At 47.5% G+C, this 13480-nt stretch overlaps 1 protein-coding gene across 2 annotated transcripts in view; it reads right to left on the bottom strand.

Moving 5' to 3' along the window:
- Window positions 1-13480, bottom strand: part of LOC135898236 (uncharacterized) — a 171750-nt gene that overhangs the window by 132084 nt on the left and 26186 nt on the right. For both annotated transcript variants that reach the window (XM_070539504.1, XM_065427085.1), the window contains exon 2: window positions 3549-3678. In XM_070539504.1, coding sequence (XP_070395605.1) covers window positions 3549-3592 — 44 coding nt within the window. In that variant the 5' untranslated portion in view covers window positions 3593-3678. The remainder of the gene's footprint in view (window positions 1-3548; window positions 3679-13480) is intronic.

The following is a 13480-nucleotide window of genomic DNA, read 5'->3' as shown; positions in this document are numbered from 1 at the left end:
GGGTTTCTGATTTGCGGCAATTTTACGGTGGGCTGGTTTGCCGTACAACATTGTCAACTTCTATTTGCATTGGTCCCAGCTGCTTAGCTCCTCTTCGTGGTTATCGTACCACACGTCTCCCGTGCATCGTAGGTAGAGCAGATTAGCTGGCATAAGCGTAGGGTCGCATCTCTTGATTCCACTCACGCGTTGGTACATAGCCACCCACTCCTCAACGTTGGTGCCATTGATCCCGCGGAAAGCGACGTAGCTGGCGAGGGTGACGTTGGAGGCGGCAACGACGTTGTTCCCGCGTGTTCTCCGTCATTCATGGTGGGAACGGCGATGCGATGTCCACTGCGGAGCTCCGTTTCCAGCCTGGGTACCACGTAGCCCCCACCAGTATGTTACGGATAGGTTGGGTGTACAGACAGACTGTTTTTACAATATATACGCAAGCAGAGTCAATGTAGTTAATACGGCCGACCAGCAACTACACGCACCAGTCAGCGTCTCACGATCTTCTTCCCCCTTTCACTTGTTTTATCCTTCCATGACACTGTTTCTCATTGGAAGACTCCGCCTCGACATGGTTCGTAGATTTAGTGCTTGGTAACGACATTGCACCTGTTATGCAGTGAGTTCCTGCAGACTGTCACAAGCGTCGTCCGAAAAAAAAGGGCCGTACTTCTACTACAAGTGCGAGTGCAGCTCCCTAACGAGAACGTAGCGGTATTCACGAAAGAGATAACTCTTTTCCTTCACGCCGACCTGGATTTGTCTGAGGAGAAGTAAACACGTCTTCTCATGTGCCATGTAAAACAAGAACTCTGCGACAGATGCACATCTGCGCAAGACATTAGCAGAATTTCTGTCAGAAGCCGCAACTAATGAAAAGGCGCTAGAATTGCGCACCAGATAATTCAATTGCCGCTCAATGACAGACTCTGCGGAAGTTCAAGCCCTCCGCTCCAGCGAACGGCGGGAGATAATTAGATAAATTATGCGCGAAGAACACGAGAAGATGCTTCCAGCGTCGCCGTCCCAAGGTAATTCAACAGCTCATGTAGTCCAAGATGAAATCTAGTGGTCATAGGTAGTTCCTGAAGTACAGACGAAATAACCACACCATAAGTCTGAAGCGGTCACCTACACCGCCGTCTCCAGTCGTCAAACTACCCCTCTGCACATACGCCAGGGAACCGTAACGTTTCAGTTCCGTTGTCCGTCCCCGCCAGCTCTCCCACACGTCGCCTAGCACAACTAACCAAAGAAACGAGACGTCTGGCGCTCTCCTGATCACCGCCCGCTCTGCTGTTTCGGTGGAGAAGCGGGTCACGCCTACCGCCGATGCCAATACCTGGAGGTGGGACGGCGAGGGTTCGCTGTTAGCGCGTAGCGCCCTCAGCAAGGTGAGATGCCACATGATATCGCCGGCTACCTTGCCGCCACGTAATGGAGCCCTCGACGACCGCCCTGTCCACCATCACCAGACCTCTACCTGTCCTTGCAATGCCCAACATTCGCCCAGCCTACCACCTGTCTTTGAGTCCACATCCAGAAAACTAAAAGCAGCAATTGATGGAGGTGCGGTTGCTGTTCGCTGAACTGACAAAGATCCTCCGCCGCCGACGAAGGCGCCGAAAGGTCTATCCCCGGTGACATATCAACGAGGCGCCACCATCCCAACGAAGCCTAGAAGCACAGAATACGACGCCTCACGATGCGACGTTCTTCCACACGTCAACATGAGGCAGCCGTTGTCCGACGCAACGACCTAACTACAGCGCAAGACGAATAACCACCGACTTGGTCGTGATTCTCGACTATCACGCAGTCACCGCCTTAGGAGCCGACTTCTACGTGATGAGTGGATACATCGCCACCCAGTTGCAAGTTAAAAATTCCTGGGAACGCGCTGAAATTGGGACCACTACAGGACATCTAATACACCACCGTCTAGAATATGCACGGCACGAATTACCTTTAATCACAGGACGTACCCAGCCATCAGTGGTCACGAGAGGTCATTCTCGGCATGGACTTCCTGAATCAACAAAGTGCAATCATCGATCGTAAGTCGAGGTTGATAACGCTGTCCGAAGACCAAGTGATGCCGCCAAAGAGCTCTCGTAGTCACGACGCCGCGAATGGGCTCAAATATCAAGTGAGCATCCCGCCTTGCTGTAGCATTGTATTTGTTGTGGACCCGGTAGTGCAGCCAAGCTCACCGATACGTCTGTCTGACCCAGCAGCTAGTAATGTAGCACCCATTCTAGCCCCACCTAGGAACAGTGTTTAGCTCGTAAGAGACGGCTCTGTCGCTTGAGACATTTCGAATTTGGCAGTGGAACTGTACGGGCTTCTCTAGAAAGAAGGCTCCCTACAGTAATATCTACGCAGCTGTGCAAGGAAGCGCGGAAGCGCCGAAGCGGAGGCTCATCGCCGCCGTCGAGAGCAACCAGCAGTAAGCGAGGCTGAAGCAGAAGCTCATCGCCGCCGCCGAGAACGTCTTTGAGAATCAAGGATTGGTGTACCAAGTCGAACATATATCAGTCTATTTCTCCGACCACAAAGCTTCCTTCATGACTGTCAAGAACTGTTAGTGGAGTCTTTGTTAAAGGAATACGTGTGAAAAATAAAAAAAAAATTCTGTGATAGCGCATACATGTGTTGCTCGATTTCTTTGCCTCAATCTATCGAAAAGGTGAAACAGCTTATTTGCTGCGCTCAAATTTCGCATTAGGAAGTAACGTAATCGTCGGTAATTTTTTGTTTCCCTACGGCCGGATACCTCCATGTAGCGCGCGCACAATTTTTCGTTATGATCCAGATGCTTCCGTGTGCACTCCGCTTTCCACTGCCGCTAACCATGCCATGGAATGTCGAATGCGTGCCCGCTCGCTCACTACACAGCACACCGATCCCGCTAAAAGTTTTGACTTGGCGACCTGATCCTACTTTCCCTCCTGAATCGCTCGTATGGCATAGTGTCTAACATACGAATACTGGCGTCTCGTCCAAAGTACTTCCGAAACGTAGTGGTCCTTGTTGCGCTAACTTCTCCGGGCGACCACATCGTCGAGCCACTCATGCCCCCAAGTGACCAGCGTCGCCGGGGACGTGAAATGGTTCATGTAGACAGGCTGAAGCTTTATTATGAGCCCATCGTTTCGTCGTCGCCATGCGTCGCCAGGATGGCTCCTTCTTCAGCCGATGCATGATTGCGCGGAACAGCGGCTCTTGAAAGTTCCGTCGACAAGGCGCGTTTCAGAGCCTGAAGATCGGCATGCAAGAAAGCGCCGTCGCATTTTCGTGTCGCGGGGACAGTCTCCCGTCCATCTGAGTTATCGTTGCTGTCGATGTGCTTCTCGCCATATGATCGACCACCCCATTAAATTCGTCGCATAACCAATAGAAAATATCCAGCAGATGCATCGAGATATGCATGAAAATATTTTCCGAAGTATACAACTTATTCTATTTAAGGTAAGGTACGGAAACCTAATAAGCAGAATTTCACTTTTGTTTCAATATGTCGCTTCATAAAAACGTCTAAAGATACTTACAGCCAGGCAAGAAGTAAAAATGAGAGCCTCATCGTAGACTTCATAGGCAGTGTTTCGAAGATATAGCTTCTTCACTGATGGCAGTTATGACACGTTTAAACAGTCAGTCCAGTTTGATAACCTGAAAATACTTTCATAAAAAAGTGAAAATGTAAATCAGGTACTTTACTGCGTCACATTATTATTATTGTGTGTTTGCCTTTACTGCAATATATAACTGTAGTACAGGAAAATAACCGCCAGCAAATCAGGAGTATCTTTTTTTCTATAAAACCACGAGCATTTGTGTGTTCCCCCTTTTCTGTTAGCATTTACTCTGAGCGGAATATAGCCGAGTGTTTTCATATATCAATGGCTGCTGCCGGTGTCTGGCGCATGTAGAAATAGCGCGCAAAGCTTTGGGTTTGGTTCATGATCATCATTATCAGCCTATTTATGTGCACAGCAGGTCGACGGCCTCTCCTAGTGATCTCCATTTACCATTGCATCGCGCTGATTCGAACTTGTGCCTGCAAATTGCCTATTTTATCACTGCGCGCAATTTTCTCCCATCTTTGCGCTTCCCTTCCCTTGGCACCCACTGCGTAACACGGATGGTTCATCGCTGATCTGCCCTACGCATTACACAGCCTACCCAGATCCGTCATTTCTTTCTAATGTGAAATATAATATCGACTATCCCCGTTTTCTCTTCGAAACACATGGCTTTCTTCCTGTCTCTTAGCGGTACGCCTAACAATTTTCGTACTAATACTGTTTGCGTAGTCCTTAGCTTGATCTCAAGCTTTCTTGTTAACCACCAAGTGTCTGCCCATATGTTTGTGCCGGTAAAATGCAACGGTTGTACACTTTTCTTCTCAACGACAGTGGTAAGCGTCCAGTCACAATTTTTAATGCCAGCCGTATGCATTCGAAACTTTTTTTTCTTTTTCTAAAGATTTCTTCCGAATGATCATGGTCCCCTGTTAGTAATTGACCTATATAAACCTACTCCTGTGCAGATTCTAGAAGCTTACAGGCAATCACGTATTGTTGTTTCCTTGCTAGGCTATTGAGCATTGCCTCGGTCTTCTCCATACAGCAATTCATGCCCAAACCTGCAAACTGAAGGTTATTGATTCTCATTCCTGGTTGTTTGCCGTTTGGTAGCTTTAATACTATCTGTAAGCGTGCAGTGAACAGCCAGACACTTTTCTTGACAGTTTCTTTCTCTAACTTTTTCTGTGTGGATTCAAATTCACATTCGGTTACAACAGATTTAATTCGCACATGCAGCTCTAGGCCAGTCATACAAAGTGCTTTCACTAGGATGTATCAATTAAGCTTCTCATAGCATTGTTTCATCGGTAGCAGCCGACAATTGGCCTTCCAGTTGGGGGCATCGCGTGTGAGTGCTCTAAAGTTGGCCACTGAGGCACGGAACATCAGGCGTTACGCCACGACAGAAAAAACGGTATCAGTCATCGCCATTCTGTGTGTCCGTGTGCAGGAGGGCAAGCACATCTGTCATGTGATATTGCACAAGAAGCAGGATCACGACCGGATACATTGTGATCGAAATACCGGCTGTGCGACATTCGCGTACAGACATGAGCGGTCACCAGGAGGCGTGTGTATAGCACTGAAAAAAGGCTACCCGCGGCCGCTGATGGTGACATTGAGTTTAGCGACCAGGTCAGGCATGAAAAGGGAATGACACGTGCATGCATAGGCAGAGAGTTTTCATTCTTCTGGGGGGTGGGAGGAGGAGGGCTGGGTACCGACCAATTTTCCGAACGTCACGCACGCACACACACACACACACACACATATATATATATATATATATATATATATATATATATATATATATCATTACCCTATTTTGAGTGAGTGAGTGAGTGAATAAACTTTTATTTGGTCCAGCAAAGCGCGATAAAACGCGCACCTGGCTAATCCCACGATGGGACTGACAGATCTAGTCTGCCGGCCCGATCGCGGGCGCGCTGGACGGCCAGGATTTGATCCTCAAAGACGGGACTTCGCAGGAGGGCGTCTCACTCTTCCTTGGTGAACTTCGGGCCCAGCGACCCGCACTCCCTGAGCATATGAGGCAACAAATGGTATAAATCTCTGGATATATGCTATTAAGGGACGCCGGATTTGGGTACGAGTTCGTTTGCAGAGTGCACTGTAGGAGAAACGCCTCTCCCTCCGATCTCCAATTACCGCTGTTCAGCGCCAACCGATTCCAACTAGCACCGGCGAATTTCCAAATTTCATCGTACCACCCAGTCTTCTGCCTTCCTCTACTGCGCTTCCCTTCTCTTGATATCCATTCTGTAGCCCTAATGGTTCAATGGTTATCTAACCTGTGCATTACAAGACCTTGCCAGGGACATTTTTTGTTCTCTTAATGTCAGTTAGAGTATCAGCTATACTCATTTGCTCTCTGATCTAAACCACTATCTTTCTGTCACTTAACGTTATGCCTAGCATTCTTCGTTCCATCGCTCTTTGTGCAGTCCTTAACTTGTTCTAAAGCGTCTTGGTTAGTGTCCAAGTATCTGCCCATATGTCAGCACCCGTGAAATGCATTAATTATACACCTTCCTTTTCAATAATAATAATAATAATAATAATAATAATAATAATAATAATAATAATAATAATAATAATAATAATAATAATAATAATTTTTATTTCACTCATGAAGTGAGGGAGTGCGGGAGAAAAGCTGACGAGTCAGCTTGACTGGTTCCCAGCTCCCCGAAGTACAAAATACAAGAGACCGAACACTTTTGTCATAGCAATATAAAAATCACAAACAAATACACAAATACTAATAGTAATACACCAATAACTTGTCCAAAACAACGATAATGGTAAGCTTCCAGTCAGGCGCTGACATTATGTCCGCCGTATGCGATGCAATTTATTTTTATTCTATGAATTTCCTTCTCATATAAATATATATATATATATATATATATATATATATATATATATATATATATATTTCTTGCACTGCATGAAGCTTCGTGTGACTTCGAAGGATTTAGCACTGAACTCATGGTGTTACATGAACCTATACGAGACCTCATACCAGGAGACAGTTCAATTTCACTGCCTGACTCCTCTCGGTGGTATATAGTTCCTTCGTGTAATTGTCGCAAACTTCGCCATCACTAATAATGCTTCGCCTTTCTGGCGAAACTGCAGCCTCTCTCTGTTTCTTTTTTTTGTGAGTTTGACCATAAGCGCTGCTGCGCATCACCGCTCTTAATTCTGATTTCGAGTGAATCCAGCTTGGCCTCATTTCTGTTACTGAGTGAATTGTACCGTGTTTCTCTATTATCATGCACCAAGATTTCAAAAAAGAGCAGTTGCGTTACCCGAAGAAACCTTAGTGGTTAGCCGAATTGAGATTCAATTTAGCAATTGCAATTATTTAGATAACTAGAAAAGTACTGCCTTAATATTCAGAGTGTCAATGAGGCATTTGTAGTGAGCCCAAAATGACATCTAAATGCCGTGTTTTCAGCGACGTACTAACCCCGTACAAATTTTTCCGGCTGACGAATAAACTTCACGAAGTATGAAAAATACCATCTGACTGGGCTCCCACTTGCATCATACAGCAGCGCTCTCAGATACCTTAATTGAAAGCAACTACAATGCCTGTGGCAAACCCGAACAGACAGCTCATCACCTTGATAATTATATGGAAAGAGCACCAACACCAGGTTTCGCGGCTATTTTTTCCTCTCATTTCTACGTCGCACTTATTATCAGTCTCTCTAGACCGAAAGGTCACATTGATAATAAATACCCTTGATAACGCTACCGATGTGCCGCTGTGACCCCACACGAAATGCGACAAGAAACGGTATAGGCATAAAGTGTTTGAAAATTCTGGCCATATCCAACTTTTCTGGAAACGTACCAACTAGAGCCCCAAGCGGCTCGGGACGAAGCTAGCGCGTTTTCAATGGAACGAGCGGGTTTTTCGCAAATAACAAAAGCTGCAGCTCGATTGTTGAAAAAGGCAGGTGACCGACATGTTCTGCAAAACAGTTTACACGAGCCAAATGCAGGGATCACGCTTGGCAACCAAGAATTATATTCCCAGAGCGGCTAAAGATTCTTCAATGTAAGCCTATGGAAACGACAAAAATTTGTACTCAATTTCTGAGAGAGAAACAGTAGCTGTGATGAAACTACGACGCCTATTGTAAATGTCGCTGCAGCGTATGTAGTTCGGAGACTCAGCTTTCGACTGATGCCTATCTCGACGCTCCACACATGGCGTAACACTGTTCCCAAAAGCGATTTTTGACACAGTCGTGCAAGTTCGCGTGGTATGTATAGAAACCCTTGCGTATCGCTTGCGGAAACGTTGACACCGGTGGCCGAGCCCTTTAATAGCTCGCACCTATCGTTCCGCGTTATGCTAGCAGTGGGTTAGATGCGGTGATGCTTTTTTTTTATCTCCACGTAGGACTGAGTTCGACAGTCTTCCACAACATGGCCGAAACACAAAACTCAGGATTTCGTTTCAGTTTTGTTTCTTTCAGTAGGGCTCCTGAAATATCATATTTTCTATTTTTGCTTCCTAGAACGTAGGAATAGATTGCTTATTTCTTAATTCATTGATTTTATTATATTGTATTCCTTGGAGAACTTAACAACAAGCATGCGCATGTGTTTGTGCTACGTTAAAATATATACATATATAGTATTGCGCCTTGTTGCGTGGACATACTCAGCAATTTTGGACATCGCACATTCACCATCCTGTAGAACTTCACGCCAATGAACAAGCATAACTAAATAGCAAAAATTTTAAACAATTTTATTTCTATGTAGAAGACAAGTATCAACAAGTTTCAAATGTCTGCGCCAAGAGGGTAGCCTTTTTTGACAACAGATGCATTTATGGCACTTAGTCTGTTCATTGGTCGTGCCTTAAAGCAGTGTTTTGGTCGTAAATGGACGGTTATGTCACACGAAAGGACCAAATAGTATTGCGCCCTCTCAGCACAGGGCACATAGACTTGAAGAAGTGCGAACTTTAAACTGTAAAGCGATTTATTACAGCTGGAGTTTTGAAAGTAATTGCTGAGTGAGTGTCATTCAGTCTGTTTCCATGCGCATGTTGTAGCGAGGCAGCAGGGAAGGAGAGGGAGTGTATATCCGTGTACACCCCTTGAGCGTGTTTGCGTGTGTACTTGGATTTGTGCGTGCGCACGTGTTTGTATCTCCGTATCTGAATCTCCGTACACACGAGTGCGTGTATGCCTGTGCGAGCATACTTGTGTGTGGATGCAGTTCCATGTGCCTGCGTGCGTACCTTATTGTGCGTGTGTGCACGCGTGGACGCGTTGTTGGTTCTGGAGGACAATCGCACCGCTGTCCCCCAGATATTGGACCTTGCCCTTGAATGCGGGAGTTGGCCGAGGTGGAGGATGACTTTGTGATGAACACTGGAGGTTTAATTAAGTTATTTACAGTAAAGACACAAAGAAATTAACAGTCATTAAGTCATCGCGGGCCGGCAGCCACTCGGACGCTGCGGCCCGTGGCAAGAAGCCCGGAAGAGATGAGTATGGTATGAAGAACTTTATTTAGGTCCTGAGGGATCAGTCTAGGACTGATGCGGGCCGCTCCCACGTCGGTACAGAGAGGCCGAGCCCCTCTGCCATCACACGGGCCCTCTGGACAGCCCTGAGTTGGTCCGCCAGCACTTCACTGTGCAGCATCCGCTGCCACCACTGTTCACCTCGAGAACCATCACCGGCCAAGGCCAAGCAGCGCCACAGCATGTGTTGTATATCGAGCAAACCCCCACACTTACTACAATAGACTGAAATCCCGCAGTCCGGATTAATTTTATTCATGATGACCGGGTTAGGGTGCGTTCGTGTCTGCAGAAGCCTTAATGTAACCGCCTGCGGCCTATTTAATTTAGGATGTGACAGCGGGAATGCCCTGCGCCCTAAGTAATAGTGCTTGGTGATTTCGTTGTAGGTTAAGAGTTGGTCCCTGTACTCAGGAGCGGGAGATCCAGCCCCTTCAGGGAGTACACGGCACACTAATCCTCGTGCCTCCCTGTGCGCCACCTCGTTGAAGTTACGCGGGGCTCCCTCCACTGTCCCCATGTGCGCCGGGAGCCAATTAACTGTATGCGAAGTGATATCCCTACCCTGTTGCAGTCTGTTAGCCAGTTTCACAACAAGTCCTCTTGAGAAGGCTGTAATAGCAGATCGCGAGTCGCTAAACACCAAAACTCTTCTTGAATCAATTAGTGCTAGAGCAATAGCCACCACCTGTTCAGCAACCCCCGGATCTTTGATATAAATGGAAGCAGCATTTCTAACGCTCGCTTTGCCATCTACTACCACCACCGAATAAGCATTTTTACCATTAATCCATGCGGCGTCAACAAACGCAGACTCCTCCTCCTGATCCTTTGCCTCTCGCAACAAAGCCCTAGCTGAGATGAGTGAAGGAATGCTTTTTCGCTTGCTCCCGGTCTCTGGAGACCGGGAGCATGGACGTGACGTCGAGACCCCTTCGGTGTCTCGAGGTCACGTCCTGTTGGGCCATTGGTCGAGCCCGTTCAGGTGTCGTCATTTTCGGCCAAAGGTAGGTGCTCGTGCGAGTGCAGCCACCTTCGGCTCAGAGGGTCGCTCCATGGTATTTACGGTCCGAGGGATCACTTGCCTCCGGTAGGTCTCTTCTGATCTGCAACTGCCGTCACAATAGGCGGATGGGGGCTTGCTCCCAAGACTTCACGGTGAATTACAGCTGTTGTTCCTTCCCAGTTTACAAGCGCCGCCACAATAGGAGGACTCCGAGGGCATCACGTTGAATTACAGCCGTCGTTTCCTCCGGGTTTGCAACTCAGCGGAGTGAGGCGGGTTGTCTTCGAGCGTCCAACCTGGAATCAACCTGGAATCGTGCCAGGTTCCCGCTTCACTTTCAGGAAGATTCAAGCAGTGGGACAATAACTACACATGCAACGCACGAGGTGGGGGACGCCTACTTGTCTGAGCGTGCTGCGCCTCGGGAAAGTGGTGGATGTGCTTCTGTGCTCCTTAATTAGGTGTGATGGCGATTCGATGTGGTCTGGTGAACTCGAAGGAGGCTCAGGAAAAGGTCTCGTATCTAACAGCTTATAAATGTGAATCGGGCGAACATTTGTCGTATCTGTGTGTGTGTTTGTGTGTGTGCGTGCATGTGTGTGCGAGCGTGTGTGGGTGTATATGTGGCCGTGCGTGTGTGGGTGGGAGCGAGCGTGTGCGTCCGTGCGCGTGGGTGTGCGAGCATGCGTGTGTGTGCGCGTGCAAGCGTGTGTTTGGGTGCGTGCGTGTGTGTGTGCGTGTGTGTGTAAAAGAGAGAGAGAGAGGGAGAGCACTTCCCCCCATTACGCCTACTCTCAGGGGCGAATGGGATACATAGTCAAACACATATTTAAATCTACAAGACAAGAACGAATGACTCTGCATTAATAGTACTATCTACCCGCCGCGGTTGCTCAGCGGCTCTGGTGTTAGGCTGCTGAGCACGAGGTCGCGGAATTGAATCCCGGCCACAGCGGCCGCATTTCGATGGGGGCGAAATGCTAAAACACCCGTGTGCTTAGCTTTAGGTGCACGGTAAGGTACCCCAGGTGGTCGAAATTTCTGGAGTCCTCCACTACGACGTGCCTCATAATCAGAAAGTGGTTTTGGCACCTAAAACTGCCTAATTAATTTAATAGTACTATCTCTTTGAGAAAGCGAAATCAACGCAGAAAGATCTCCTGAGACGTCAATATCGCCGCCCCAGATTTCGTCACGATTGCACCATTGATGGCATCGTCACCATCGGCACGGCTCCGTGAGCTGTTCACCTTCGTTATCTTCCTTCCCATGGCGGCAGCTCATTGTCTTCTAGCCAGCGACGCGCTAAACCTGCACCATCATGCATCGCTTCAACAGCAAAGGAAGCTTTCGGCGGCACACATTCGCTGCTATATTGATAATAAAACCATAGGGAAATAAATTTCAACAAGAGCGGACACTCCCATAAATCCGTGCCGCCGAATTGACTGTAGCACACCAAGCGGATGGTATTAACACCTTTCGGCTTTGGCCGCGCGCGTTTTGAACGCCAGTTGGCACACGCTACACCGCCTGCGCTAATTGGCGTGGCATTTTTTTTCGGTCCTGCTGAACCACGCGTGGCCTTGGCGTGGAATCGTTTCATTATTTAGTAAACATGATTCCGAACGACTTTTACAAGACTCCGCCGAATCTGTCACGAGCGATTTCATTAAGAAAACGCAAGACGTCTTCCGAAATGATGAAATGTTTATTTTGCTCTATATAAATACTCGTTCCGGGCTTCTTCTCCATTAATCGAAAGTTGTGGTACCAGGTAAGCAGCAGTCGTTGCCGTACAAAGTTCCACCGCATGCCATCAGCTGAAACAAGGTAAATTACAAGCATGTATCATTTTCGTAAATTGACCTAAAAGGAATATTGCGTGTAGAGGCGGAACGTGCACAAGTTGATGAGAGGCATTACAGATAAATTCAGTTTTCCATATATTTCGTAGCAAACAATGCCATAAAATCTGAAGAAAACAACCGATTTTCCAGCATCCCTCCCTTCCCGGGCATTGCTTCCTGCCCTTTCAAAGCACAAATACACGGGTGACTGCGCGTTTCCAAAACAACTTCACCTCAGTCGACGCGATGGTACGCCTAGTACACAGAGGGGGCTACAACACAGGCTCAGCCAGACCATGTTACACGCTCGCAGAATGTCTTCTAGTCGCACTCAAGACAGATTCGTGGGTGCAAAGCCTGTTTTCAGTCGCTCCGAATAAATGTCAAGTCCTTGAGCGCCTACGTGTTATCTTTTACGCGTCCTGCAGGCGCAAGCAACACTCCCGTGTTATCAATGTCGGCAATCGCTCGTCGCGTTTTCGACAAGCGTGAGTACCGAAATAAGGTATATGTTGTTGCAGGGCCATATAAAGAGTCACAAACTTGTCCCACTAAAATTCAGTACACGCAGAACTCAGTATGGCCGGCTTCCTTCTTTGCTAACTTCACAAACACAGGCGTGGCGATCCTGCCTCAAAATATTAATATAATAATATTTGGGGTTTTACGTGCCAAAACCACTTTCTGATTATGAGGCACGCCGTAGTGGAGGACTCCGGAAATTTTGACCACCTAGGGTTCTTTAACGTGCGCCTAAATCTAAGCACACGGGTGTTTTCGCATTTCGCCCCCATCGAAATGCGGCCGCCGTGGCCGGGATTCGATCCCGCGACCTCGTGCTCAGCAGCCCAACACCATAGCCACTGAGCAACCATGGCGGGTATCCTGCCTCAAAAGTACCCCAAAATGTTACCAAATGAATGACAATACTTTTTGGGGTCAGAGAATGCGTCACGGAATTCTACTAGTAAGATTCAGTACACGCGAAACTGCGGCGCACAGCCGAGCTGCTTTTCGCTAACTGCGCCACTATGCCGAGCGCGGCCACTGTGCTTGAAAAGTACCCCAAAAAGTAGCGAAATTAGTTAAAATTATGTATGGGGTCCTAGAAAGCGCCAAATCTTGTGTCGTTAAGATTGAGTACACGCGAAACTGCATCACACGGCCAAGTTGCTTTTCGTCACAAAGGCAGGTGCGGCGAGCATGCCTATAAACTACCGAAATAAGTTATAATTATGTTCGGGCTCACAGAAAGCGCCGCAAACATCTCCCAGTACAAGTATTTAACTCAAATTACCTAGGCTTGGACGGCGGAGCTGTTCTTCGATAACTGCGTCACTATATAGGTTCAGTTTTGTGCTGTAAGCCTAAATGTGCTTGAAGTGCGTCGCAGGCTGTCAAACAAACATTCTCACCTTGCTGTAGTCCAGTAGTGCAGCGGTGCCACGTCTAAATG

The sequence above is a fragment of the Dermacentor albipictus genome, chromosome 5 (genome assembly GCF_038994185.2).
Source record: "Dermacentor albipictus isolate Rhodes 1998 colony chromosome 5, USDA_Dalb.pri_finalv2, whole genome shotgun sequence".
Taxonomy (NCBI): Eukaryota; Metazoa; Arthropoda; class Arachnida; order Ixodida; family Ixodidae; genus Dermacentor; species Dermacentor albipictus.
This window is presented reverse-complemented; position numbering and strand designations above follow the sequence as displayed.